The sequence below is a fragment of the Ochotona curzoniae genome, unplaced genomic scaffold, assembly GCF_017591425.1.
Source record: "Ochotona curzoniae isolate NIBS_2020 unplaced genomic scaffold, NIBS_Ocur_1.0 scaffold_3208, whole genome shotgun sequence".
Classification (NCBI taxonomy): domain Eukaryota; kingdom Metazoa; phylum Chordata; class Mammalia; order Lagomorpha; family Ochotonidae; genus Ochotona; species Ochotona curzoniae.
Window position 1 is genome coordinate 1,309,797 of NW_024467106.1, and position 26,910 is coordinate 1,336,706.

At 65.9% G+C, this 26,910-nt stretch overlaps 1 protein-coding gene across 5 annotated transcripts; it reads right to left on the reverse strand.

The window, feature by feature from the left end:
- Positions 1-209: 209 nt before the first annotated feature.
- On the reverse strand, positions 210-26,340 carry OLFM1 (olfactomedin 1). Of its 5 annotated transcripts, none has more exons than XM_040963372.1 (7): positions 26,329-26,340; positions 24,862-25,182; positions 14,589-14,738; positions 11,139-11,294; positions 9,259-9,478; positions 4,052-4,158; positions 210-925 (listed from the first exon to the last, which is right to left on the reverse strand). In XM_040963372.1, exons 2-7 carry the CDS (start codon positions 24,925-24,927, stop codon positions 251-253), a joined length of 1,374 nt encoding a protein of 457 aa, XP_040819306.1. In that variant the 5' UTR covers positions 24,928-25,182; positions 26,329-26,340; the 3' UTR covers positions 210-250. The 5 variants fall into 5 exon arrangements, with proteins under 5 accessions (XP_040819306.1, XP_040819304.1, XP_040819307.1 ...); XM_040963370.1 differs by lacking the exons at positions 24,862-25,182; positions 26,329-26,340 and adding exons at positions 16,215-16,609; positions 24,435-24,470; XM_040963373.1 differs by lacking the exon at positions 26,329-26,340 and having other exon boundaries at positions 24,862-25,314.
- Between the last annotated feature and the right edge of the window lie 570 nt (positions 26,341-26,910).

Here is a 26,910-nt window from a genome sequence, read left to right on the forward strand (position 1 = left end):
TGTTAGCGACCGAGAGGGACGAGGGTCGCGGGCGGGAGGGCCGGGGCGCCTGGGGCTGCAGTTCCAGCTGCTAAGACAGGGCCTTCCTCCGGAGCCTGTGACCCCGCCAGGCACCTGCACGCTCGGGATCGGGGGTGTGGGGAGGAGAGAGCACGGAGGGGGCGTGGGGACCCACTCGCTGGCCGCCTCCTCTCCCTCTCTGCAAACGGGGGGCGAGGCCTGGGCCCGTGGCTTACGGGGTCGGGTGGGGCTACAGCTCGTCGGAGCGGATGACGTGGAAGAGGGTGACGTTGTACAGGACCTGGTGGCCGTTGTTCCAGGCGTACAGCGCGCGGTCCTTGGGGTTGTAGTCCAGCATGGAGATGTGCGAGTATTTGTTCTGGAAGGGGATGTCGATGTACTCGTAGGTGGAGGCGTTGGTCTGGTAGGCGTAGTGCACCTTGGTGCCCCCCGAGTAGCCGTTGGTGACGTAGAGCGTCCCGCAGATGATGAAGGACTCGCCGGCGCTGCGCTTGGGGTAGCTGGTGTTCCAGCTCTGCAGCACCTGCAGAGACACGGGGTCCAGCTTGCTGATGACGATGTTGCCGGCGTTCTGGTTGGTGGCGTAGACGGCCCAGAGCCCGCTCTCGTCCACCATGAGGTCGATGTCCGAGTGGCCGCCCCAGGCGTAGTGGTACATGTTGTTGTAGCCGGCGTAGTCCAGGCTGCGCGTCTTGAGGATGGTCTCGGCCTTCAGGTCGAAGCGGATGATGATGTGACTCTGGAACTTGTTGAAGTAGATGGAGCCGTTGTACACGACCTGGCCCGTGCCCGACCAGGGGTGGGGCAGCCGGTGCGAGGTGAAGTTGTCCGTGTTCATGAAGTCGGCCATGGACTTGTACTCTCGCACGAAGCGGTTGTTATGGTAGCCATCCATGTACCAGACCTGCCGGGAGACGGCGGCGCCGTCAGTGGGCACCGGGTGCCAGGCTGGGCGCAGGGCACAAACACTGGGCGCAGGGCGCCTGGTGGGCAGCCAGAAAGCTCCGGGAGTCACCAGCCCTGCTCCAAACCCACGGAGCCCGCCCCCGGGAGCGGACGGGGTCACTTGAGGGGCATGCATGTGTCCCCCCCGGCGAGTACTCCTTGCCGGTTCTGGGTCTGGGAGAACGGGCAACCCGAGAGCCTCCCAACTCCTGTCCAGGTCTTCTCTCATCTGGCAGCTCAGTCTGGTCCCCCAGGCAGTGCCCACACGGGTGTTGTGTGTGTGTGAGATGTGGGGATGCTGTGTGTGTGTGTGTGTGTGTACTTGCCCATGCTGTGTTGGCAAGCAGGTTCCATCAGAGCTGTGCTGTCTGCCCGCGTCAGAGGCCGAGGGGCCAGCGAAGTGACAGCCCTGCCCACGCCCTGCTGCAGGCGCTTAAGGCAGGTGCCCTTTTGGGTCTAATGAGATTTTCAGAAAGAACTGGGCCTCGCTGATTATCTACGACCCAGCCCCGTAATCCACGCGGGTCGTGGATTAGAGCCGGGGCTGGGGGAGGCAGCACAGCCAGGCACCCCCAGACCCCCGCGGCTGCCGCAGTGGCCCCGCCCCGCCTGTACACCCGTTAGAAGAGGCTCCGAGCCGCCGTGGGGCGTAGTGAGTAAAGCCCTCGCCTTCACACAGGCACCCACATGGGTGCCAATTCAAATCGCAACAGACGCCTGTGGCCCCTGCTGGCCCCTGCTGGCCCCTGTCCACTCCCAAGGGGCCATTTCCTGCCCAGGGCAGGGCTGGGCAGCGTGTGGTCCAGCAGCGGACCCGGCTCTGAGCAGGGAGACGTCCACTGCTCTGTGGGGCCTCAGCCCTTCCCTTGCAGACTGGGGGAGGGGGGAAGTTACCCGAGGCTGTCCCCGGTTCAGGGGTCCCCAGGCCCAGGCCGCAAGGCTTCCAAACAGGGGCCTTCCTAGGCAGTAGCACGCAGCTCCTCCAGCGCCTGGGTCCAGTGGAGCAGCTCTGTCACCCCCCACCCCCAGAAGCAGCCACCACGGAACCGTCTGGAATGCCATCCGTGGAAGCGTTTTTCAGTTCCTTACCTTCGCTCTGTTCCCACGTCTGCACCTTGGACAAGCACCTGCCACACACAGCCCAGCCCAGGCGTGCCTCTCGTGTGGGGCTGCGGCATCTCCCAGCAGGCAGGTGCCAAGCCCTGTGACGGCCCACAGCCCGGCCCAGAGGGTGGCACCCTCTTTGGAGAAGGGCCTTAGCCCAGCGTCAAGATCCTCAAAGGGGCGACTCGGGCCCTGAGTAAGGCCACAAGACAACAGGTGGAGAGACCTGTCGGCCGAGGATGCCACAGCGTCACAGAGCGGACCCCCGGACAGAGGAGACCCTGCGGCTACTCCACAGCGGGGCCCAGAGAGAAGGCCGGCGCCACCACGCCGTGGCCAGCCGCACCTGTCTGCCCAGCCGTCGGCACGGCCAGGGAAGGGCCCTTGGGGGCCCAGTGCAGGACAAAGGCTCCGTGACACACAGGGCCCTGCCGTGTCTTCCTGGAGACACTACCCCTTTGCATGTGGAGGCCTTGGGCTGCGAGGGCCATGGTCCTTTTTCCTTGAGTTCTTGTGGGCTCCTGGGAGTGGGGGCGCAATTTGGCAGGTCTGTGCACGGGGCGATGGTGAAGAGAGGAGCGTGGCCTGCCCTGGACACTGGGCAAACAGGGAGAGGCCAGGGTCCCAGCCCAGCACCTGGCGCTCCTCCTGTGCGCCTGGAGCGGCTGTGCACAGGCAAGCCAGGCCTCATGTGCCAACAGCGCAGGGCAAAGGCAGCCAGGCCCTACCAAGCAGGCTCTGGGCAGAGCTCTGTGGCTGGCTTCAGCACCGGGTGCCCAGGGGTCGCCATGCCCGTCCTGCCAGCCGTGCCCTTCTCATAGCATCTGCACGCGGCCTCCACATGGCTTGGCCCACACTGCTTTCCTCTTTTTTTTTTTTTTTTTTTTTAGCGAGTTGTAGGTCTCCTGCGTGTGGGCGTGAGCCAAACCGGAATGGAGCTTGCAAAAGAGCAGAGGCAGGGCAAACACCGCTGCCTTGGCTGCTGGCCGCTTAGCTGGTGCGGAGCGGGGCGCTGGGGCGCGTGCCTCGCTGCCGGAGCAGAGTGCAGAGCGGGCATCGGGGCACCCCCTGCCAGCCCTGGCACCCGCCTCCTCCCCGCCCGCGCTGCTGCCAGCTCCCTGCTTCCTCCTCAGCACGCCCTGCCCACTCCGGAGCCCCCTCCCTGGGAGGCGAGAGGTTGGTCACCAAGGGCTAATCTCCAATGCTACCTCAGACCCTGGAAGCTTGGGGAGCGCAGTGTGTGTGGGGGGACACAGCTGGGTGTCTAAGAGCCCTGAGCCCTCAGCACCTGCACAGCCAATGCTGGGGCCGGTGCCCGGGGGAGCCAGGGAAGGCACAGCCCAGCAGAGTGTGCCTGCTGCCCGGCTCACGCAGCCTGGCCTGGCCAGGTGCCTTCAGTATACTGACAGGGCTGTAGGCGGGACCTGGGTGGAGGACCCTGGGCTGTGGGAGGGCCCTGGGGCGTGGGAGCTTGGTGGGGGGGTGGGAGGGCCCTGGGGCGTGGGAGCTTGGTGGGGGGGAGCGCCCTGGGGTGTGGGAGCTTGGTGGGGGGGGAGGGCCCTGGGGCGTGGGAAGGCAGTGAGGCATGGGGCGTGGGAGCTTGGTGGGGGGTGGGAGGGCCCTGGGGCGTGGGAGCTTGGTGGGGGGTGGGAGGGCCCTGGGGAGTGGGAGGTTGGTGGGGGGTGGGAGGACCCTGGGGTGTGGGAGGTTGGTGGGGTGTGGGGAGGGCCCTGGGGTGTGGAGAAGCTGAGAATAAAGGATGGCTGGGGGGATGGAAGGGAATTTTTCCCAAATCTAAAGGAACAGGAGCCTCCATCAGTCACGAAAGGAATGGGAAATGCTGGTGGCCTTGTGGTCCAGGCAGCAGGGAGGCCCTGCCGGCAGCCAGGCCATGACCGTGGAGGACCAGCCCAGCCCGGAGCCGGCACCACACCCCCACCCTGCCCAGTGCCCCACACCAGCACCCAGACGACACACTCACCCTGTTATCGCCTTCCGGGGCCAGGGGGTCTGTCATCCAGGACCCGAACCTCGAGCCGGAGGTCTTGATGGTCACAGGGTCACTGATGCCGGTCAGTTTGCCACAGGCTGGTGGGGGAGGGGAGCGCAGGGTCAGCATGGGGCCCTGGCCAACTGCCCAGGGGCCACCTGGCACCTCCGGGCCCGATCGACCACAGGGTCCTGAGTGCTGGACAGCAGCTCATGCGGCCTGGTCCTCAGGGATGCCCCGAATGCCCAGGGGCCAGGGGAGCCACCCCCTCCCCCAGCAGAGCCACAGAGGTCCAGACAGCAGGAGTGGACACCCTGCTGCATCTCTGCCTCTTGGAAGGGCTGGGCGGGTCAGCCTGGGGACAGAGTACTAGCCGCTCCAGGACTTGGTGTTCCCATCTGGGCAATGGGAACAGGAGTAGCTCAGCCTCGCTTTGGGCTGCTAAGGCACGGGTGGGCAGGCAGGCTTCCCACGAGGTGCTGGGCCCAGGCAGAGCAAGGCCAAATCCCTGCTGCCTCCTGCCCCGGCGGCCGGGTGCCTTCTGCTCCCTCCCCACGCCCGCAGGCGAGGCCTGCGTGTGACCTCCCGGCATGCAACCACTCTAGGCACGCTCAGTGGAGACTCTCGGACTCACCCGGGCACCTGGGCTTAGCTCGAGAAGGGGGCAGCCCTGCCTACGCCCCAGTGCCTCCAACGCTGTCCCTGAGGGCACATGGCCAGCAGCAGAGCCACAAGGACAAGGAGGGACCTATGCCAGCTGCCCAGCTCTCACAGCAAGCACAAGTTGAAACAGCTCTGCGCCCAAGCCTGCCCAAGCGCACACCGCCCAGCTCCCCGGGCTGGCATCTCTGCCCAAGCTGGAGAAAGGTGACTGCCCTTCCTGCCTATGCCTTCCTGTGCCCACGTCAGGGAAGGCTGGTCGGGGATGCTGTGCACAGGGTTAAGCTATGCCAGCACCCTACACTGGAGCGCTGGTTCGTGTCCCCGCTGCCCCACTTCCCATCCAGCTCCCTGCTTGTAGCCTGGGAAAGCAGCCGAGGACGGCCCAAAGCCTTGGGACCCTGCACCCGCGTGGGAGAGCTGGAGGAGCTCCTGGCTCCTGGCTCTGGATCAGTGCAGCTCTGGCCATGGTGGCCACTGTGGGAGTGAACCAGCAGGTGGGAGATCTCTCCTGTCTCGCTCTGTGTAACCCTGCCTTTCCTGTGGAAGGGAAGGCGTGTGCTCCCCGTATAAGCTCAGGGCGCCCTGGCTCAGGCCTCCCAGCAGCAGGGCAGGTGTGTTGGCCAGTGTTGACTGGTCACTGTGACCCAGCACCTGGCCCTGCCCTAGCCCCCACCTGGGAGGAGACGCAGGGGGAGGGGCACATGGTCTAAACAGAAGATCGTGTTGGGGCGGGTCCCGAGACCTTCGATTCCCTGCTGGTCTGGCTCAGCTCTCTGGCTCTGCCCCGGGGGACGAGGGCCACCAGGGCATCATCCGGATGGGGCGCTGGGGAAGCAGGAGCCCCCGTCGGACTGTGGCCAGCGCCCACCCCGCCCTGAGTCCCACCCAGGGGCATCGGCCCTGCCTCCTACCTGGCCTCCGAGGTTGAACCTGCCCTCAGCCCTCCCAGCGATGCCAGCTCCGCTTTTCAGCCAGACAAGACACCTCCTGCACTTTCTCCCCCAAAAGTGAATGAATGAATGAATGGATGGTCTTCCCTTCAGGGAAGGGGGCCACGGGGAAGGGCAGGGTGCTGGGGGTGTGTCGGCTGGAGCCACGCGTGCCGCGCCGGCACGCTAGCTATCCACGCGCTGGATTCAGACCCGGAGCGGCGAGGGGGGAGGCTCCAGTCTCCGCCAGGTCCTGCCCATCCTGTCCTCCATGGACGACTGGCCACGCTGGCCCCAGGGGCCTGGGCCTCCTGGTCCCTGCACCCTCTGCTCCGTGCCCCTGTAGCCACAAACGGTGTCCCGCAGAGGCCAGCCGCTTGCAGCCCTGGCTCAGGGAGGGTGGGAGGGAGCGGCCTGGGCACCCTGCTCTGCCAGCTGCTGGCTGCGGGCCAGGCGCCCGAGGCCCGTGGGGCTAGATGCGGCTGCTCTTCTCGGTTCGGGGAGTTATTTTTGGTTCTCAGTCCAGACTGGCTCTGCCAAGACCTCGGGGACGGACAGGCTCTAAAAAAGCCCACGGCAGAGCCTGACCGGGCTCTTGGCCCAGGCAACGCAAGACCAAGGCCCTCTCTTGTCATGAGTCCTTGAGAGGCACCTGCAGGCAGAGAGGGGACAGTGAGGAGAGGGCTCCTGGGCCGTGAGCCTGGACGTGGCTGAGTACCGGAGCAGCGTGTCCCAGGGCGAGTCTGGAGGGAGCCCATGCCAGCCACACCCTGGGGTGGAACCCACCGCCTCCTGCGACGGGCAGGGCTTCTAGGATCTCCGCACAGCCTAGCCAGGTGCCTGCCCCAAGCCACCAGCCCGTGCCCCACCACCTTCCCTTGGACCTGGGGCTTGGACAAACACCTGTCCTGGACGGAGATGAACTGGGCAGGCCACCAAGCAGCCCCCTGCCTGGGCTGGGGGGCACTCACAGGCTCTCCTTTCAACCGGAAGCCCCAGGAGCCCTTGCTGGGGAGAGCTGGGAGGGGGACTGGGTCCCACCAGGGTGCTGTCCCACACAGCACTAATTCAGGCAAGGCCACCTTGGTCTCCTGCCGTGCAGCCGGAGGCCTCGGGGCTCTGTCCTCCCCTGCAGGCCTCAGGCCTTGGCAGCTGACCCTCTGGAGGTCTTGAGGGGAACAAGCAGGATCTTGGGGTGTGACTGCCCCTGGGGAGAGCTGAGGCCTGCAGTGGGACTGTAACCATCCCTGTGGCAGGCAGGCAGGCAGGCCAGGGAGCAGCCGGCTCTGGGTTCTCAGTGTGAGCCATCCCTGCTGGGCTCGGCTCTCCTCGCCCCTAGGCTGTGTCCGGCTCGCGGATGTAGCTGCATCTTTTGCCACCGGGATGAGGCTCACGCCGGGAATGGCGAGAACTGGACGCCTTCCCAGCAGCGAGCTCCGGGATCCAGTTTCCACTGCTGCTGACAGCAGGGCTGGAAAGCGTGTGCCTTGTGTCCCGCTGTGACCCCGGGGATGGAGGCTCTGGGGCCTCCATCAGGCTGACACCAGGCAGAACAGGGACCAGGGGTGGGGAGGTGAGAGGGCAGGAGGGACACAGGAGCTGCCCAGAGCCCCTGGCGCCCCGCCCCTGGAGCCCCATCCCTGGAGCCCCATCCCTGGAGCCCCGCCCCTGGCACCCCGCCCCTGGAGCCCCGCCCCTCCACAGCCTCTACCCAGTTTCCCACCAGCTTGGAGGGGAGGGCGCAGAAACAGCTAAATCAGCTAACACCTGCTGACACCTGTCCGTCTTCATCAGACACTGTTAGCCAGCGACCAGCTAACCAGTCACCCACTGCCGCTTCAACCCATCCTCTACAAAGCCTTAACCAGCCACCTGCCCCTCCTATCAGCCCCTGCTCCGTGCCCGACAGGAATGACACCCCTGGGCCCCAGGGCGCAGCAATCTCGCCAGTGGGGGTCAGTGCCATGGCATAGTGGGTAAAACTGCCGCCTGAGATGCTGGCATCTCGTATAGGCACCGGTTCAAGTCCCGGCGGCCCCATTTCTGATCCAGCTCCCTGCTGGTGCACCTGGGAGAGCAGCAGAGGTCGGCCCAAGTGCTTGGGCCCTGCACCCGCGTGGGAGACCTGGAGGACGCTCCTGGCTCCTGGCTTCAGATCAGCCCAGCTCTGGCCATCATAGCCATCTGGGAAGTGAACCAGCAGATGGAAGACCACTCTGTAATTCTGCTGTTCAACGGATGAACAGACCTTTTAAACAAGAGTGTCGCCATGGACTCCCAGCAAGCCTAGGGCCTGGGACCCCCTAAGCTGCACAAGGCCCTGGGGGGCCACGAACTAGGCGCGACACCCCTGCCCCCGTACACTGTTCTACCAGGCCAGGGGCATGAAGCGCTGCCTGTCAGGGTCAGCTTGCTGTGGCTAAACCCTCGTCTCGCGTCTACATCCCGTGACCCTCCCGAGGAATCTACAGGCAGAAACGAAGGTGTGGAGTTGCACTCCGGGGTGGGGCGGCTACCCTCTCCCGCCACTCCCAGACCGATGGGCATCAGCAGCCTGAGCTGTGCCAAGAGCAAGACCCCGGGGGCTGTGATCAACGCAGCTGGCAGGAAACGTCTCCTGACGCGAGGCCTGGCGTGTGGCCTCTTCTCGCAGCTGTGACTTGTCACACTGGATTCCTACTCTGCTGCCTCCTCTGCAATTCCTGTGCTTTCTCCTGGTGCGCCAGGGGCCCAAGACTGGGCGTCTGCGGAGCCCACCTGGGCTAGAAGCGAAACCCCAGGGAGTGCAGCTGGCTGACCCTGTCATCTGCCTGGGGCAGGTGCACAGAGGGGGTGGGGCAGTGAGGACCAGAGGGAGCCAAGTGGGGGTCCCAGGCAGAGCTGGCAGAGAACCCCCACATGGGCAGAGGCCCCGTGTCCTCCCGAGACACGGTGAAGCCTGCAACACTGGTGCGAAACCCGGCCATGCACGCGGGCCGGGACGCCGAGCTGCTGAGACTGGTGGCCGCGGTGCTCAAGTGAGGCAGCCAGCCTGGGCTTGGGCCCAGGAAACGGGCCAGGGGCTGGAACGAGGAGTCTGTCCACTGCGGTGCACCTGCCTTTGTCACCCACACTGTGTGAGTCTATGTGGAGGGGCCCGGGGTGTGTGCCCTGTCCTGTGAAACTCGAGCCTTACACACACACACACACGCACACACGCCACATGATTTAACGGCTAGCTTCACCCTGTGCCTGCCAGGGGCGCAAGTCCGCGTGGGACAGTGGCCTGGCGAATCCTGCTTCTTTCACACTACGGCGGCCGCGGGCAGAGGCAGCCCTGGCGTGTGCCGGGTGGGCGGAGGCAGCCCTGGCAGGTGCCGGGCGGGCAGAGGCAGCCCTGGCAGGTGCCGGGCGGGCAGAGGCGGCCCTGGCGTGTGCCGGGCGGGCAGAGGCAGCCCTGGCAGGTGCCGGGCGGGCAGCAGCGGCCCTGGCGTGTGCTGGGCGGGCAGAGGCGGCCCTGGCAGGTGCCGGGCGGAAGAGGCGGCCCTGGCGTGTGCCGGGCGGGCAGCGGCAGCCCTGGCAGGTGCCGGGCGGGCAGCGGCGCCGTCCCCGGGCTTCCGGGCCTACCTAGTTTCTGCATGCATGCACGCAGCCTTTCTTCGAGATTGGACACTCTGCTTTGCAGTTCATCGTAGTCATAGGCGCCAATCTCCTCTTGCAGCTCGTTAAGCACTGACGTCACATTCTGGGCCTCCTCCTTAAACTGCAATACCAATTTGGCATCGGCTTTGTACTCTTCCAACACAGGGATCAAGGGCCTAAGGTCATCCATTTTCGCTTTAATCGCCTGCAAGGTCAAAATAAGCCGGGTTCAGTGCAACGCACGCAAGAACGCCTGCTGCCCCTCCGAGCGCCTGCCCCGGCCTGGCTCTCCCTGTGCGGCGGGCAGGTGCGCCCGCCCCTCGCTCGGTGGGGTCCCCAAGAGTCAGAAGAGCAGAAACAGTCCTCAGGACACCGACATACTTGGGAAAGCTCTTTATTGTCAGAAGGGAACATCTGGGGGTTACATGCGATAGGTCACATACACAAAATTCGCTTTTTTTTTTCTTCCTTTTTCAAAAAATGCAGCGACAAGGTTCGGACTGTCCGTGAAATGCGTCTAGTCGCATGCAAGGGAGGGCTCTGCTTGCGTTCAGGCTTGCTTAGTGATACGGTCGGTGCTACGTATTGGAAAATTAGAGTAAAAACGCAAGGTGCAAAAAGCTCTCTGGCTCTCTTTCACAGTCACAGGGACTGGCTGCTTCTTCAGTCACTGCGGCAGGAAAAAACTCTAAGGTTAGCCCTGCAAGCAAGAAAATGAGAGAGCGTTGAGGAGCTGGCTCACCGGCCTGCCCACACAGACAGCCTGAGACAAATACTTCCACGGTCACTTAAAAAAAGCCACACGCTTCACGCTGGAGTTACGCAAAACACACCTTCCCCTACCTGCCTGCCTGCCTGCATGCCAAGTCCGACTCCGGCCGGCCGGGGTCGGCCCAGGGCTCCAGCGCCCCCGCTCCGCCCTTGCGTGTGGCCAGTGACAGCCCAGGACTTAAGGGGCCTGCTGGCCACGGGGCAGGGAGGGCCCTGGGGGGCACCCAGAACGAGCTGGGGGAGCGCGGAGGGGCCAGTGGCGCCCCGGCCACTGCCACGCCGCAGCACGAGGCTGCCTGGCGTCTGAGGCATAACGCAGACGTGCGACTATTAGGTTGCCGTTTCGTCTGTCTAATGTCTGGCTTTTAAAAGAAAATTAGTTCTTGCCGCATGCAGGGGACACATCAAAGAGAAACATTAGCATAAAAAGGACGGGAGTGGGGTGGGGCGGTGGGCAGCGGCGGCTCGCAGGGCAGCCAGGCTGGGGAGCAGACCCGCTCATCTCGCACGGCCGCACGGCTCATCAGCATGCACGGGCTCCTTAACTGGGCCTGCACGTCACTTCTCCATCGAACCGTCTGGGAGCTGGGCGGTCGGCAGGCGCACATGCAAATACGGCACACATCTACTGTCTTAAGTCAAGCGGGTTCCAGCATTAACACCCAGAGTTATGGGAGCCGGGAGCCTCTCCCGCTGGGCGAGTGGGGTCTGGGTCTCCCCCAACAAGTTGGCAGCATGCCTTTTGCCGTAGCTAATTAGCTCAGATGTGACAGACTGCCCCGAGAGACCCGTGCCCGGGAGCAGCTCTGGCCAACTTGGCGAGTCCCTGGTTGGTGTGACAGCTATGCGATGGCAAGGGTGGGCTCCTGCCCTCCCGGCTGACCAGTGGTTTGGCAGTGGCAGTGCACTGGCTGGGGCACTCCGAAAGGAGTTGCCACTCACGCCTGTCCCTCTCGGGGGCCTGGCTGAGGCTCTGCTCTGGCAGCAAGGGCAGGCCTGGGCCATCCCTTGTACCCGTCCCCAGGGGCCCCCAGTCGCGGTCTGCAGGAAGGACATCAGCGGGACGGCAGGGGGACGGGGTGGGGCGCGTGTACCTTGAACTGCCTGGCCAGGTGCTGTCTGTGGCTCTCCTCCACCTGCTTGAACTTGGTCTCCAGCCCCTTCATCTGGTTCTCCATCTTCTCCACGTACTGCAGGTCTCGCTGAGTCCGCCGGTCGAGTACCTCGATGGACTGCGACATGTTCTGCACCTGCCAAGAGGGAGCAGCTTCAGGCAGGGGCCGCCCAGGCATGCCCAGCCCTGACCTGCTGCAGCCGGGCCCCACGCCGGCGGCCCCACGGGGCCCACGTGTTATCTACAAGGTTGTTATCGCTGCCTGGGCTGCCAGAGGCCCAACACACCTCCGCCGCCCCCTCCGCGGCCTGTGCCGGGCAAACGGGCTTGGCAAACAATGTCCTCTGCCAGTTCCCAGAGTCCAGTCCTGGAACTGGGTGCGTGGGACCCGGGGTTCGTCCTGATTCCTCCCTCGGGGCAGGGGTCCTTCCTGGTCCCCGTCGTACAGGTGTAATGGGTGGCCCCAGGTATAATGGCTCCTTCTGCTACCCAGCACTGTCCCCACGCAGGCTGCGGCCCAAGGGCAGGTGGGAGGACACCAACAGGCACCTACACCTGCTCCGTGTCCTCCTCCATCCGGCAAGATCACTGCCCTGCCAACCCACACACGCCGGAGAGGCTTCCGGAACCAGTCACTGGCTGCAGCCACTACCAGCTGGGGCAATGGGGGCAGTGAGGCCAGGCGGGTGTGCAGGGCGGGGCACAGAGGCCAGGCAGGCAGGGCAGGGTGGGGGCAGTGAGGCCAGGTGGGCAGGGCGGGGCAGCGAGGCCAGGCGGGCAGGGCGGGGCAGCGAGGCCAGGCGGGCAGGGCTGGGTGGGGGCAGCGAGGCCAGGCGGGCAAGGCAGGGCGGGGCACAGAGGCCAGGCAGGCAGGGCGGGGGCAGCGAGGCCAGGCGGGCAGGGTGAGGGCAGCGAGGGCAGGCAGGTAGGCAGGGCAGGGCAACGAGGCCAGGGGGCACGACAGGGCGGGGCAGCGAGGGCAGGTAGGTGGGCAGGGTGGGGGCAGCGAGGCCAGGCGGGCAGGGCAGGGCAGCGCGGGGCAGTGAGGCCAGGCGGGCAGGGCAGGGTGGGGGCAGTGAGGCCAGGCGGGCAGGGCAGGGCGGGGCAGCGAGGGCAGGTAGGTGGGCAGGGTGGGGGCAGCGAGGCCAGGCGAGCAGGGCGGGGCAGCGAGGGCAGGCAGGTGGGCAGGGCAGGGCAGCAAGGCCAGGGGCGCAGGGCAGGGTGGAGCAGTGAGGGCAGGTGGGCAGGGCAGGGCAGCAAGGCCAGGCGGGCAGGGCAGCGAGGCCAGGGGGGCATGGCAGGGCGGGGCAGCAAGGGCAGGTAGGTGGGCAGGGTAGGGCAGCGAGGCCAGGGGGCACGACAGGGCGGGGCAGCGAGGGCAGGTAGGTGGGCAGGGTGGGGGCAGCGAGGCCAGGCGGGCAGGGCAGGGCAGTGAGGCCAGGCGGGCAGGGCAGGGTGGGGGCAGCGAGGCCAGGCGGACAGGGTAGGGCAGTGAGGCCAGGCAGGTGGGCAGGGCAGGGCAGCGAGGCCGGGCAGGCCGGGGGGGGGCGGGTTTGGGAGCCTGCCTCTGCACTGACACCCTGTCCCAGGCAGCAACCTGCACTTCTGACCTACTGATTTTAGTGAAATTGAAAACTTGTCTCTGTTCCAGGGTAAGAAACCCAGCGGGGAGGCTGGGTCCAGCGGAGAGGGTGTGGCTGCCGGCCCTGCAGCTGCCAGGCCTGCTGAGCTCAGCAGGCCACAGGGACCGAGTGAGGCAGCATGCACACACCTGCTCTCCATGCACGGCTTACAGCATGGGTGAACTGCACCCCCTGAGCCCCGCTGCCAGCTCCCCCTGCTTGCTCCTCCCACCCCAAGTCCCTGTAGCACTTTTGGGGAAGAGCAATAACATTTGTTATTTTTTAAAATGCCACCCTGAAGGCCCAGCCTGGACACAGCCTCTTCCCGGGAGCCAGCACAGGGGCAAGCCACAGCCCTGGACCGTCCAGTTAGCTGAGAAGGTAACTCACCCAGAAGGCCAGGACCAGGTCCTGTTCACTGAGCACTGGGCAGCACAGCTGTGCGTGCAAGCCTGCAGACACGAGGCTGGCAGGATGGCCCCTCTGCCCGCTCTCTCCTGCAGGGCACAGGCCTGGGGGCACGCGTGCCTGCTTTCCCGTAAAATTTCAGATTTCTAGTAGCTGTGACCTCCTCCAAGATCAGACCCTGATTCACAGACTTCAGTCATAGCCCCAGCGCAGGGCCCTTCCAGAGCCAGGCTCCCAAGGCCATGGCCCCTCCGCCCCAGCCGGCCCCTAAGCGGCTCCTGGTCCCTGTGATGAGGCCACCCCACCCTAGAGGGCATAGCAGGTACAAGGGGGCCAGGGTGGGCACGTTCTGGGCAGCCTGCTTTGCTCTTCACCCAATACTGCCAGGGGGATACCACCTCTCAACACAGAGAGCCTCTGAGGGGCCCAGCCGACTATCCCCCTGAAACATGGCCGGTTAGCTACAGCTGGGGTTCACAGCTCTCCCAGAGGCGGCCTCCACTGCCCGGGCCACTTGCTCTCAAGCCTTCCAAGGGGCAGGGCTCCCAAGGAGGCTGGCTCAGGGGGAGTTCTAGGGGGCCGGGGGGACCCCAGCAGCACCACTCAGCTGCCCCCAGGAGCAGGGGTCTGACCACACCGCTCCCGCCGGGCACAGGACAGGCAGTCACTGAGACCACGGCCCAGCCCCTCCCCAGGTAACAAAGGGACACGCTTTGCCTGTCGGTGGGAGGGGAGGGAGTGAGTCGGACTGGCGCCCACTTAGCATAGTACAGCCCAACCTACAGGAAAGAGGGTGGCGTGGGTGCCATGCAGGTGGTACGCTCTGGGTGGGGAGGGTTCCGAGGGCTGGGGAGCGTACAAGCAGAGCCTCTGGGGGTGGTGTCTGTGTGTGTGTGTGTGTGTGGCCAGCTGTGTAAGCATCTGGTGGGGAGGGAGCTGGGCCCGGGCTGCGGGGAGGCATCTGCCCACCCACCCCCAACTCAGCTCAGCTCATGGAATCCATGGAGGAGTGTGGGTTTTGTGACACCGGGGACCCCTGTGGGCCACAGAGGGTACCGGCCAGCTGTGCCACACAGGCCCACTCGGAGAGAACGCCTGCCCCTGTCAAGGCCAGCCTCACACAGGCAGGGAAAGAGGGCCCCTCTCGGAGGACCCCAAGTTCCGCGTTCCAGCCCCAGAGGAGCCCCCAGGCTGCCAATCAGGTGGAGCAGGAAGGGACTGTGCAGCCCACAGGCACTTCGGGGACAGCTCCCCTGCCCAGACGTTGGGGCATCTTCATCCACTCACCCACACACCAGTTCATTCACCCATTCATGAGTATTTCCAGTGGGGCCGGGCCGGGAGCGTGCTAGGATGGCCCTGCAGGCTAGCCAACACCACGTGCCTGCACGCACACTCACCTTCTCCAGCAGCTGCCTCAGCTGTTTGGTACGCGCGTCCCGGGAGCACATGGTCTGCTGGGGGGCGACCACGGTGCAGATGCACCTGCCCTCGCTGTCCTGGGCAGAGCTGTACACCTGCCAGCTCTCCTCAGGGTTGGTGGGCAATACCTGGGGAGAGCGGGGGAGAGCTGGTGAGGCAGGGCACGGGCCAGCGAGGGAAGATCACCCACTCAGCTGGGCTCAGACCCGGAGCAGGGGGAGGCTGCTGGGGCCAGAAGCAAAGCTACAAGGCACTACTGTTTAAAACAAAAATGTTTCAAAATCCAGGCTCAACCAAAGGCTGCCTGGAGCTCCAGCTTCTGGCCAGACAGATGGGTTAGAGCCATCAAGTGCTCCCGGCCGGACACGCAGCAGGGCAGGGCTGTGACTCACCGTGGGAGGGTGGCAGGCAACCCAGAAGCGACAGCCCTCCTCCCCTCCCCCCCCCAGGAGGCCAGCAGGGCGGCTGGCCCAGCCAGGCACCCTCACCAGAGCCCTGGAGCCAGCTGCCATTAGCAGGGGGCCGCGGTGACCCCAGCCCTTGCCATCATCCTGCAGGCAGCCCGCTGAAGCCGCCGGAGCCCAGCTCGGTGCAGGCTGACCCAGCGGCCATCAGGCTGTTCACACCCAGCCCTAAGCACGAGGCGTGCCAGAGGACCACCGAGGAAACCCAAACTGCCCCTTCCCCTGCAGCTCAGCTGTCCCGGTGCACCCAGGCCTGCGGGGGCACAGGACCCCTCAGGGCCCGAGTCCGCCCAGCTGGCACCCTCCTGTAGGCCGTCTTAGCTCGGAGAGCCTGGAGTAGGATATATATAATTTCATTCATTTCTCGGAGTCAGGAGTCCAGGACCAAGGCAGAGGACAAAATCACACCGAAGGACCCGCTGGGCAGCTCACCCTGCACGGCGGGCTTGGGGGGGGGGCGACGCTCACTCCATCGAGCCCCTCCACACCCAGCCCGGGACCCACTAGGCGACTCGACCTTCGCCTCTCCTCTCGGCACAGCCGGGAGGGCGGGCCCCTCGCCGGTGTAAGGCTCAGCCACCAGCCAAGTCCGCTCTACCCACAGGCGGCTCCGGCTACTCCCCTGCCCCCGGGCCCCAGAAGGGCGAGCAGGCGAGGTGGGAGGGGTGGCAGAAGGCGAAGCCGCGGGTGTTCCCGGGCTCCGCCCGCCCCAGCCCTCCTCGGAGCGCACCCCAACGCACCGGCTGGTGCAGAGAGAAGGGTGCCCGGGGGTCCTTGGGGACAGCTGTTGGGCACCGCTCGGCTTTTTCAAACTAGGGCGAGTCTCGGGCAGATCGAGCCCGGACTGGGGTCTGGGAGGCGTCCCCACCTCCTACCAGCCCCGTGACCTTGGCCAAGTCCCCCAAGTGGCCAGCCTCAGTTTTCCAACCCTTTCGACGAGGCACTCGGTCTCAGCCTGAGGAGCCTGGAGACGTTCCAGCCCCTGAGCAAGCTAGCCCCCGGCCCCACACGAGCAAGCAACCCTCAAAGCGCCCTCGCGGGGTGCAGAGCGGGGACCCGGGTAGCCACCGCGGCGCGCGCACAGTCCCGCCCGGCCCCGGCGCCGACGCGGAGGGAGGAGGGCGCGGCGGGCGCACTTACGCCGGTGCTGCGGTCCAGCGTCCCGCCGCGGGCGGCCGACAGCCTGGTCGTGTTGAGGCCCGCCAGCGAGGGCAGCGTCTGGGACATCCAGTTGGTGATCATAGCCATGGTGCTGAGCACAACTCCGATCTTGAGCAGCGGCACCGACATCGCGCCTCGTCCCCGAGCCCGCGCCTCGCTGGCGCCGGCTCCGCGCCCGGGGCGGCTTCAGGCGGCGGGCACCGCGGCGGGCAGGGGCGCCCGGCCGTGTCCCCGCGCCCCCTCCGACCGCCGCCGCCGCCCCGCGCCCGCCGCCGCCGCCCCGCGCGCCCGGGCCATCGCCGCGCTGCCCCCCGGGCGCCGGGGAGCGAGGCGCGCAGGAAGCCGAGGAGGGAAGGAGCCCCGCGCGCCGCGCTCTGCGCCCTCCGCCGGGAACGGCCGCCCGCCCGGTTCTGAGCTCGCCGCGGGCTGCGCGCGGGGGCCGCGGCCGGGAGGCGGGGACACGGCCGGGCGGCGGCCGACGCAATCTGCCCAGGAAATGGGTGGATTTTTCCTGCGCGCTCCGGCTCCCCGCCGCCCCCTGGCTGCAGGCGGCGAGGTGTGCACGCCGCAGCCGGCAGAGGAGTCGGGAGCAAGGGCGACCGGGCGCAGAGACCCAGACGGAGACCGATCGGTCCCTGGGCACGGCGAAGCCCCTCTCCAAGGCCCCGTGCGCGCTCCGGGTCGGAGGGGCCGCTTCACTCGGGCGCCGCTGCCCCCGCCCGCCTGGCATCCGCACCCAGTCGCCCATCCCGACACCCTAACGAGGGGCGCTCTGAGCAGCTTCGGTGGCTAGCGCGGGAGCAGGGGAGGGGGCTTGGTGCCAAGGGAAGGCCGCTTGCCAGCCAGGGCGGCCACAGGGGTCAGCTGGCAGGTGGCGGCGCTGAGCAAGACGGCGGCTTGGTGAGCGCAGCTGTGCGCCCGGAGCGGCGGCGGGCCAGCGCGCGGGCGCAGCTGCGGGAGGTTTGGGGGCCAGATTGTGTGCAGGGCTTGCGGGGCAGGTGTGTGTCCCGCCCTGGCGCCCTGTTCCCAGCCGGGGGCCCGGGTGAGCTTCGCCGGAAAGCAGGCCTGACTGGGTCAAACTCCGTTTGGGATTTTTGGATCTGTTGGGGAGGAAAGAATCCCCCAAGAGTCGTGTCCACCCCCACGCCCCTCCCCTCTCAGCTCCTCTCTGGGTTTGAAAGGCGACCAGGACAGAAAGCCCCGCCTCCCTGACGCCTCCTGGGACCTGGCTGGTCTGTTCAGGACCCTCAGTCAAGCTCCAGTCACGCTCACCCTGACCCCGCAGACGCATGGAGTCGCTCTGGACCTGGACTGCTGGCCAGCCAGGTCCAGCGCTGGGGAAGGGCGCCACCTCCCCTTGCCAGCTGGCCCTGCAGTCCAGTCGCCCATGGACCCCCTCCTCTTTTCCTCCCCCGGGGCCCAGGGACGCACGCGCCTGCCTGCCCAGGCCGCCCACACTGCTCCCCACTGCACACTTTGTGGGAACAACTTGAGGCAACCACAGCCAGTCCACAAACTCGGAGCTCACGCACATTTTGCACTTGCTGAGTGCAAATGTCGTGTGCCGCCTGTGAGAGCAAGCCACCCTCAGACAACAGCAGCGGCAACTCCGAGCACCTCTGCACGGCCAGGCCCTGCCTGTGAGCTCAGCTGTCCCTGCCTGTGAGCTCAGCTGTCCCGCCCGAGGAGGAGCTGCCTGGACAAGTGCCTTAGACCTGTCCCTTCCACCTGGCCGGGACGGCTGTGCCCGGCTCAGGAGCCGCTCGGGACTAAGATGTACAGTGCAAGCTTGCACCTCGCGGAGGTGGCAGTAGTTGTCACCCCATTCAGCGGAGCACAGCCTTGGCCCTGGGTGGAGGGAGCCTGCCCGGGCACAGGGCAGGGCCTGGGGAGCTGCGGGTGCCCCCTCCCCTGCCCACTGGTGCTTCAGAGGGTGTGGGGAGCGGCCCTTTGAAAGTCCGGGCTCTGAGCGATGGGTCTGGAGCCTGCCAGACGTGAGTGTGGGCCGTGGGATGGCATCGCCCAGTACCTCTAGGCCCCCCTCCCTCCCCCATCATCAGGGTCCTGGCAGAGACATGCAGCTCGTGCCAAGCCCTCGCGGGATGAGAGACAGGAAGCGTGGTGTAGCAGTTACAGCTCAGACCCTGGGTGCTGTCCCTCACACCTGCACCCTGCTGCCCACACCTGCACACCTGCACCCCAGCTGCTCACACCTGCGCCCCCACACCTGCACCCCTACACCTCTACCCTGCTGCCCACACCTGCGCCCCAGCTGCTCTTGCAGCTGTGTGGTTCAGTTAGTCACACATGGCGAGCACCTGCCGAGCGTGTGAACCATGACTCAGGAGGAGACGCAGCCCTTGGGGCATGTCCACATGCGGCTGCGGTCCTGCAGCGAAGGCTGTTGGTGCGTGCAGCCACGGTGGAGAGCTCACATCTCCATCCCATGGCTTCCATGGGAGCAAGGGAATTGCACCAATGGGGCAGGTGCTGTGCCCAGGCTGCTCCAAGGATGCGGTGCCTCGCCTGATGTCACTGAATCCTCGCTGAAGCCTGGGGTGGGCGGAGCTTCTGCCGACATGGCTGCATCAGCTATGAATGCTGCCCAAGGTCACGTGGCAAGGCAGCCGATCCCAGGCCAAGCCCGTCCCCAGCAGTGACATCCCTGCCTCCCACGAGTGGAAGGATGGAAGTGCCAGCTCCCTGCATGATCCCCCCGGCCCCCGTTCCCCCCAGAAGGCGTACCTAGGTCCTGGCTGCTAGGCGCTCAGGAAGGGCGTGTGACTGCCCTGCCCTGAGTGGTCTCTAAGTGCCCTGCCGGGTGGCAGGCAGCCAACTCCTCATGGCCTCCGACCTTGGTAAGTCACACGGATCAGCGCGCAGGACCAGGATGCAGCCCGGCGCAGCCCCGGCTTGCAGCAGCCCTGCAGACACCACGCGGGAAGGAGACTCGCCTAAGCCCTTGCTGCCATCCCTAGGGACTTTCAAAGGTGCCTGAGTGTTGTCATGTCCCTGGGGGACGTCACAGAGGCCTGGCGGCCCCAGAGCTAGGCAGGGGGCATTGGGAGAGCAGCAGCTGTCCCGGCCGCTCCCTGGCAAAGGCACACCCCAAAGCATGAAGTGGGGTGTCCTCTTATGGATGACACGTGTACTTGCTTGGGCCCAGCCAGCAGGAGCCTGGAGCCCTTGGGCATCCCTTCCTCCCTCACTGTCCTTCCTTTATCCCTGACCAGCCTCCCTCCACCTTGCATGCCTCCCAGGGCCCTGGGTCTCACGGACCCTGCCAGGCTGGGACCTGGCCATGTGATCTGCCTTTTTGGCTGGTGGGAGGTAAGAGGGCAGGGGCCAGCCTGGTCCTGGCCTGGGCTCTCAGCTGCCAGAGTGGGGCAGGCATGGATTTCTAGGGGGGCGGCTGCGAAGAAAAAAGGAACTCATTCCACAGACACCACCCTCCTCCCATTGGGCTGAGTTCTTGGTGGGCATGGAGGGATGTGCAGGGCTGGGACCTGAGCAGGTAGCCTGGCCCAGTGTCGGCGGAGACAGTGACCAGCCCGGTGTGCACTCATGGGCATGGGGACAGTGACCAGGGTGACATCTGGAGTGGGTGCTAATGCCCACGTCCCCAGGACCTTGGGGCCTGTGCCAGCTCCAGCTCTGAGCAGACCCTGGCAGGCTCGAGGACACGGGCCCTGCACCCACATGGGCAACGCCACGGGAGCGCCCGGCTTCAGGTCGGACAGGCGCAGCTCTGCCTGTCGCCACTGCTTGGGGAGTGAACCAGCAGGTGGATCTTTCTCTGTCTCTCTGTTACTTTGCCTTTCAAACACATAGGTTTGAACACATTTCAAGAACAAGCAATAAATAAGGGGGCATCATGCTAACAGCCACCGTGAGTCCTACTGTGTGCCCAAGAGCACCAGGGATGCCATGTCTGTGTTGCCAAGGCCTCGGGCACCCGCAGGCTCCAGTGGCTAAGTGTACCCAGGGCACGTGGTTCCTGCATGGGGTCGCGGCCCTGTGCTGACCGGGCACCCTTCTGCTGGGCCTGGAGGTGGCCTCGGGATCTTGGCAACACCTCTCTGGCTGCTTCTTCCTGTCCCCCTCGTCGTGCCCTGGTCCCCTATGTTGGCGTGGAGGTCAGGTGACCTCGCCCAGGCACTGCCCTTTGGGATCCCTGGTGGGTGGACGAGGCCCAGGGACTCGCAGCTCTGGGCCGGGCTACTGGCAGAAGGCTGGGGAGCACTGGGTGGTGTGTGCCACTCCGCTCTGTTCTCTGCTTGTGCACGGGGCCTGGGCTCCCCTGAGGCCTTCCTGTGCACACCGGGGCAACCCCAGCACAGCCTCCAAGTCCTGGGGGCAAAGGCACGTGGGTGTGGGTTGCTGGGACGACTGTCTCCACGTGAGGGCTGCTCCGGCACCGCCCAGGCCCTCGCTGATCCCCACTCTGAGGCCGCTGCTGCCTCTGCGGACTGTCCATGTCACTGGTCCACGTGTGCGAGGAGGATGCGGCTGAACCCCACCGCGGGGAACAGAGACAGCTCTCGAGGAACAGCAGGCAGGCCGGTTCTCATCTGAGACCAAAGCAGCCACCAGCAGCAACAGCCGGCAGCTGGGCAGTGGCCATGAGTGACCCAGGAGGGAAGCAGGGGGCTTGGAAGGCTGCAGCAGTGTGAGCACAAGCCCTCTCCCAGACAGGGTGGGGGCAGGCCGCGGAGGGATGCCGGCTCACGCCCTGCTCCGTGCTGCTGACCGACGCCCCGCGACACCTGAGACCCTCGACCTCAGAGCTTCCCTGTGCGCACATGGTGTGCCCTCAGCTCCCCTCCTCCTGGAGCTCAAGCCACCAGGCCAGAGCTGGGGCGGCCAGGGCACGGCTGGCTGGCACCTTGCTAAGCCTCTGCCTGACACCCTCGGCTTCGTGGAGCGAAGGGGCCGGCTGGAGGCCACTGCTTGCCTCCTGGCAGTGCACCGAGCCCAGGCCGGCCCTCTTAAGCCAGGGGTCCCGGTCAGCCACTGTGGCCACAGGGTTCGCAAGCCTGAGGGAGCCACCGCTCTGGATGTGGCCACTGGGACCCTGATGGACAACTTCAGGGGACTCTGTCCCTCTAAGTGCTTGGGGCTCAGGAAGGTTGAGCTGCCTCATTTTCTGCTTTTTTCCCCCTCCTTTGGATCTTGAAAAGAACTTGAACTCGGGCACCCCAGGTATCACCAGATTCTTCCTGGATCCCTGGGCACGGGGCCTGACCCTCTCATGCCCCCGTGTGCCCGCCTCCAGGTCGAGGCCATCGGAAACGAGCTGGCCTAGGACCGCTCACATGCACGGTGCGGGAAGCAGCCCTGGCTGCCAGCTCACTCAGCGTGCGTTTTTTTGCTCTGTGAAAATGCACCGTTTCTCTTTCTCCTCCTCCTCCCACCTCTGTGCTTTTCAGCTTTCAGTCCTGTACCGACTGGTGGGGGCAGGCTCTGCCCAGGGCTGCGACTTCAGGCCTCAAGGCTCCTGCGTGACAGAGGTGCCCACGGAGCCGGGAACTGGGCCTAGCTCACAGTGCCCCATGTCTGTCTGAGCTAGCAACTTTGTCTTGGTTTCCCTGGCAGTGCTAACGTGAGGACCACAGGGCCTGGAATGTGGAAGCAGAACCCCTCTTCCTGTCCATCAGAAGGGACGGGAAGTGCTGCCTCGTGGCAAGGAGTTGGAAGCTCCACTCGGGCCCGTGTCCTGGCCCAGCTGCTGACGGCTCAGGGCAGTGGTGTGGGACATTCTGCCCCAGAAAGGGCCGGGTGGGCAATGAGATGGCAGACGCTGTGCGAATGTCACCCAGCCGGTCCTTCTGCCTGCCCTGGCCACACTTCCCCAACGGCGAGCGGAGACGCCCAAGACCAGCCACGTGGACTCCGGGGCCAAGCACAAGGCAGTCGCTCCACAAAGCTGGCAGGGAAACAGCATACACCCACGACACCCTGTGCCCACTTTCAGAATGGCAGAGGCGCGTTCAGGACGCCCTGTGGCAGGGGTGTACCGCTAACCCCGAGACGCCAACTTCAGACCCAAAGGAAAGAGCATCACACACACTCAGCAAGCTCGGGTGGCAGAGCGGGGTCCCCGGGCCCTCATTGCTGCCCCCTGCTCTCCTGCCATCCCCCCCGGCCCTCCGGCTCCTGTGTGGGCCAGGGACCCCGCTTCAAGGCGGGCCCCTCCCCAAAGCTTTCTCAGCTTCCAAGGCGGGATTCATGGCACCATGCCCCTCCACACCCTGTGCAGATGGTCCCCTCTGTACCACCACAAAGGCAGGAGGTGAGCACACAGCAAGGGTGTGCCAGGTACTGCCAGCTGGGCCCCTCTGGAGCGCCCCCTCCGACCAGCACCCAGCGGGAGCGATGCACAAGGGCACTTGGGCCAAGTCCTCACCCTCGGAGCCTTCCCTGCCGTCACACAGCACCCACTGCTGGCTGCATGGAAGGCAGTCCTGGGCGGGAAGGCCCACCTCTCCTGGCCTGGGCGGGAAGGCCCACCTCTCCCTGGGCCGGGGAGGCGCCAGCTCGTTGGCAGCTGTGATTCTGTCACTCTTTCCGCCTCCCAGGGTCACAGAATGTTGAAGTGTCCCTCTGGTGACAAGTGCAGGGGCACCCACAGCTTCCGGTCGGTGCTTCTCTGTGAGCGGGCTGGCAGGAACCCAGAGGGCCTGGCCGGGTACCCCACGTGTCTGCCTGGATCCCACAAGCCATGTTGACTCAGCCCACATAAAGCCAGCCTGTCCCCCTCATTCCAAGCCAGGGACACAGCGGCTCTGGGCTCCTGGTCTGTGGGCACCCCGGGAGGAACCCAATTGCAGGGTGAGGGTGGGAAGGCAGGTGCCAGGGAGCGCCGGCCCTTGCTCTCCACCCGACACCTGGCCATGCTCCACTTAGGGATGGAAGTCACAGCTGCCCAGCCCTGAATCCACACCCACTCCCCACCCACGCTCCATCTCTGAGGCCACTGTTAAAACGGGGAGCCACTCCCCGGCATGTTCACAGCCATGAAATGGTGGTGGGGTGGGTGGGTTGGAACCAGCCAGCCTCTGCCACAGTCGAAGATAAAGGTCCCCACACCAGGTCCTGCAAGTCGGCCAGGGAGAGCAGGGGCGCAGTGGGGAGTGAGCACCTCCCGTCTGAGATGGAGGTCACTGAGAGATGCCCCCAGCTCCCAGAAAGAAACCTCCCAGGCAAAGGAGGAAAACAAGCTCCCTCCCACTCGCTGGAGCTGTCCAGGGTCCTGAAGGCAGGTGGTGCTGGACCAGGAGGCTGGAGCCAACGATCAGGGCTCAGCCACCCACTGCCCCGCAACGCCACCCCACAGCGAGGGGGCTTCCGCCTGAAGCTGGATATCCTCCCCAGTAAGGGGGTCTTTGGGAAAACATAAAAGGGAGGAGAAGCATCATGTACCTGCAGTGGGGGGCTTGGGGTGTCCAGAAGTAAGGAGGTCACCAGGGCTTGTGTGGTCCTCGGACCTAGGGACTTCTAGGGCCATCCTCTGCCAACACGCTCAGGTTTGGCTGCACACAGGGCTGTTGGCAGCTGCTCGGGACCCGCTCTGTCCTTCCCCGCACGTGTGTGCATGTGTGTGCTTGCATGTGTCTATCCACAACACAGCGGCCAGATCTGGTGGGGGTGGGGCCAAGAAAACTTCCCTCCAGGAGGCCACGCAGGACCTCTGCTGGGCCACGGGCGAGGGCGGACAGGGGCCGGCAGGGACGCGTGGAGCGGCAGTGCCCTGTCGGGCTGGGAGTGGGTACGAGTTCTGAGTGTGCACGCGTGTGCCAGAGTCCTCCTGTGTCTGCCTCCTGTTCTCCCCTTTCTGCTTTGTCTTAGGGAGGAAGGGCGAGAGGGAGGAGGCGACCACGGCCCGGGCTGCTGGGGCCAAGGTGCCCGCACCCACTGGCTTCAGACTGGTGACTCGGAGAGCCAGTCTCCCAGCCCAGAGCGTGGCACTGTGGCAAAGGGCATTTTAATGTCACTCCCAAGCAGCCCGAGCCTGGCACACTCCCACCCACCAGCTGGGTGCCCGGCCGCCCAGCGTCCACACACAGCCCCTCCTCCTTCTCCACCCAGACCTGCGGCTCCAAGATGCATTTTAAAATGGAGAACATCGACCACATGGACCACCACGGACGTGTTCCGTGCTGAGACAATGCTCGCAGGAGGCAAGCCCTCTGGGAGTGCCTGGCTGCCACGCGCCGCCCGCCGGGCACAGCAGCGGCCACAGCCCCCAACCCCCTTCCCAAGAAGCCCCCCACGCCATCTGTCCCCCAGGCCTGGGGGTTCCAGAAGCCCCAAAGAGAGGGCTGGGCCACAGCAGGGGTGTGTAGGGGAGGAGGAGTAAGAACCCGGACCCCCAAAACGCCATCCCGCAGGACAATAGCTGCCCGAGGCAGCCCTTTGAACTTCTCATCAGGGAGAGGGGGAGGGCCCTGCTACGGGGCGTCCCGCCTGCCTGGCCAGGGCTGGGGTTCCAGCCTCCCCCTCCCTCCCTCCGGCCCCCTCCCCAACCCCCTGGGGGTGGGGCTCGGGCGCACGCTCCCCTACTTCGCGGGGTCCCTCGGCCGGACCGGCGCCTGGCAGGGAGGAAAATGGCGTTGGATGCACCTACTTGGGTGAGTTCGGTGCCCATCAGGATGAGGAAGAGGAGGCTGAGCAGCTTCCGGGCCGGTGGCATGTCTCCCGGCCACCTCCGACGTCCTGGCGTGCGGGCCCTGGGTGCTGCCGGCCGGCGGCTGCGTGGATGCGGACGCGCTCCCGGCTCGGCCCGGCTCGCGTTCCCCGCGTTCGGCTCAGCACCCGGAGCAGGCGGCGCGCGGGCTCTGCTGCGAGGAGCCTCCGCTCTGCATATTTATCGCGTCCCGGTTCCGGAGCGGCTGCCTCCCGGGCTGGGCAGGGGCTGGGCTGGGCTGGGCTAGGCGGGGGCTGCGCCCTCCTCTCCCCGCGCGCACGGCTCGGCGGAGGGAGGCGCGCCCTGCGGCGCACGAACGCGCGCTCGGCAGCGGCGGCGCTGGGTGCCAAAAGTTTGCAGGCGAAGGGCGGGCGCGGGGGTGGCGCAGAGGGACCCGCGCGCCTGGACCGCGCGGGGAGGGGGCGGCGGCCAGCAGGGAGGCAGGCAGGCCCGGACAGGATGTGACATCAACAAGGCGGGGAAAATTGAACTGGGACAGAAACTTCATCCTGGGCAAAGGAAGGACAGAGGGCTCCAGGACTGCGGAGTTGGGGCCAGGGTACAAAAGCTGAGGTCTCCAAGAGGGTGGGAAGACGTGGGGGAACCGGTCCTTGGTGGTTCCGGTCGTGTAGTGGCTCCGGGCCAGGAATAGAGCTGAGGCGAGAAGCCACGTTTGCCTGGGCGTCCAGTGGGGCTGGGTCCATCCCAGGCTGGCAGTAGATGAGGTGTGTCCCTGTGTCCAGGGGTGTGTGGGTCTGCACTGTGCCCAGGTCCCTGGCCCTCTGCCAGTCCTAGACGCCCTGCCTGGGCCTGGAGCCTGGGTTGGGCTCCAGATTGGGGCTGGAAGGGGCCGTGGGCATTCAGAGCTGGGCTTGCCCTTCTGCCCTGGCAGGTACTAAAACTAATGCGGGGCGGGGAGAAGGCACGTTTTCCACCTAAATTCTCCACTTTTGGGCACCCATGTTCTCGGAGGGATGGTTACCAGTGCTCAGCTGTCTGCTGATGCTCAGCGTTTCCACTTGGGAAATTTAACTCTTGTTCAAAACAGTGTGACGGCAGGGGGCTGCGTGATGTGCTCCCACCCTCCTGGGCCCCCCAAGGGGCCTGGAGCTGGACCTGGTGGGCACGGGGAGGGGAGGCTGGCTTGCCCAGGCCCACCTGCCACTCCCTGCCCTCTCCGCAGCCGTGGGGCGTTCTTGGGTGCTGGGCGTGAGCACCTTGGTAAGGGAAGATGGAGGTGGTGGTGGGGGCGGGGCAGCCTTCGTCCCCAGCAGGCAGAGCTCTGGGCCAGGACCTTCCCCAGTGACTGCGGCAGCCGAAGCTGGGACAGTGTGAAGCCAGGAGCCAGAAGCTTCCTCGGTGTCTCCCACAGGGTGCAGGGGTCCAAGCCCCTGAGCCGTCCTCCACTGCTTTCCCAGCTGTGTGAGCAGGGAGCTGGGTGGGAGACTGAGCAGCCGGGCCTTGAACCAGCGCTCACAGGGCATGTTGGTGAGTCTCGTGCTGACTCGGAGGGATGACTCCACGCAGGGTTCACGCAGGCATGGGCTCGGACATGTCACGGAGGCAGGAGAGCTCTGGAGCCATCCGCAAGCTGGCACCCACCACCCAGGACCTCCCGATCAGTCCCCACGGTCAGAGCGGGCTGTGGAAGGAGCCGAGTTCCTGGGTGGACTGGCCGCCGCCGTCCAGTTTTAACATGATTTGTTTTTGTCGTTCAGGTTATGTAACCATATGGCCCAGAAAGTCTCTGTCTGGGTGTCTCCTGGGAACTGCAGAGCCAGGGACAGGCGGAGATCACCATGCACCTGTGCGGGAACTGGGAGTGGGGTGGCTGGGGGGAGGGACCACTCGGGGGAGGAGTGGTCCAGGAGGAAGGACTGACCAGGGGTAGAGGCCAGCCTGGGGGAAGGGTAGCCCAGAGGGAGGGGTGACCATGGGGGAGGGGCTGAACAGGGAGAAGGGCAACCCAGGGGGCGGCCATGGGGCACG

Coding starts and splice junctions, on each gene's coding strand:
- OLFM1 (XM_040963370.1), bottom strand. CDS start 16,364: ATGTCGGTGCCGCTGCTCAAGATCGGAGTTGTGCTCAGCACCATGGCT. Junction 9,479..11,138: donor ACCTGGCCAGGCAGTTCAAG/GTACACGCGCCC, acceptor TTGACCTTGCAG/GCGATTAAAGCGAAAATGGA. Junction 926..4,051: donor CCCCGGAAGGCGATAACAGG/GTGAGTGTGTCG, acceptor GTCTCCCGGCAG/GTCTGGTACATGGATGGCTA.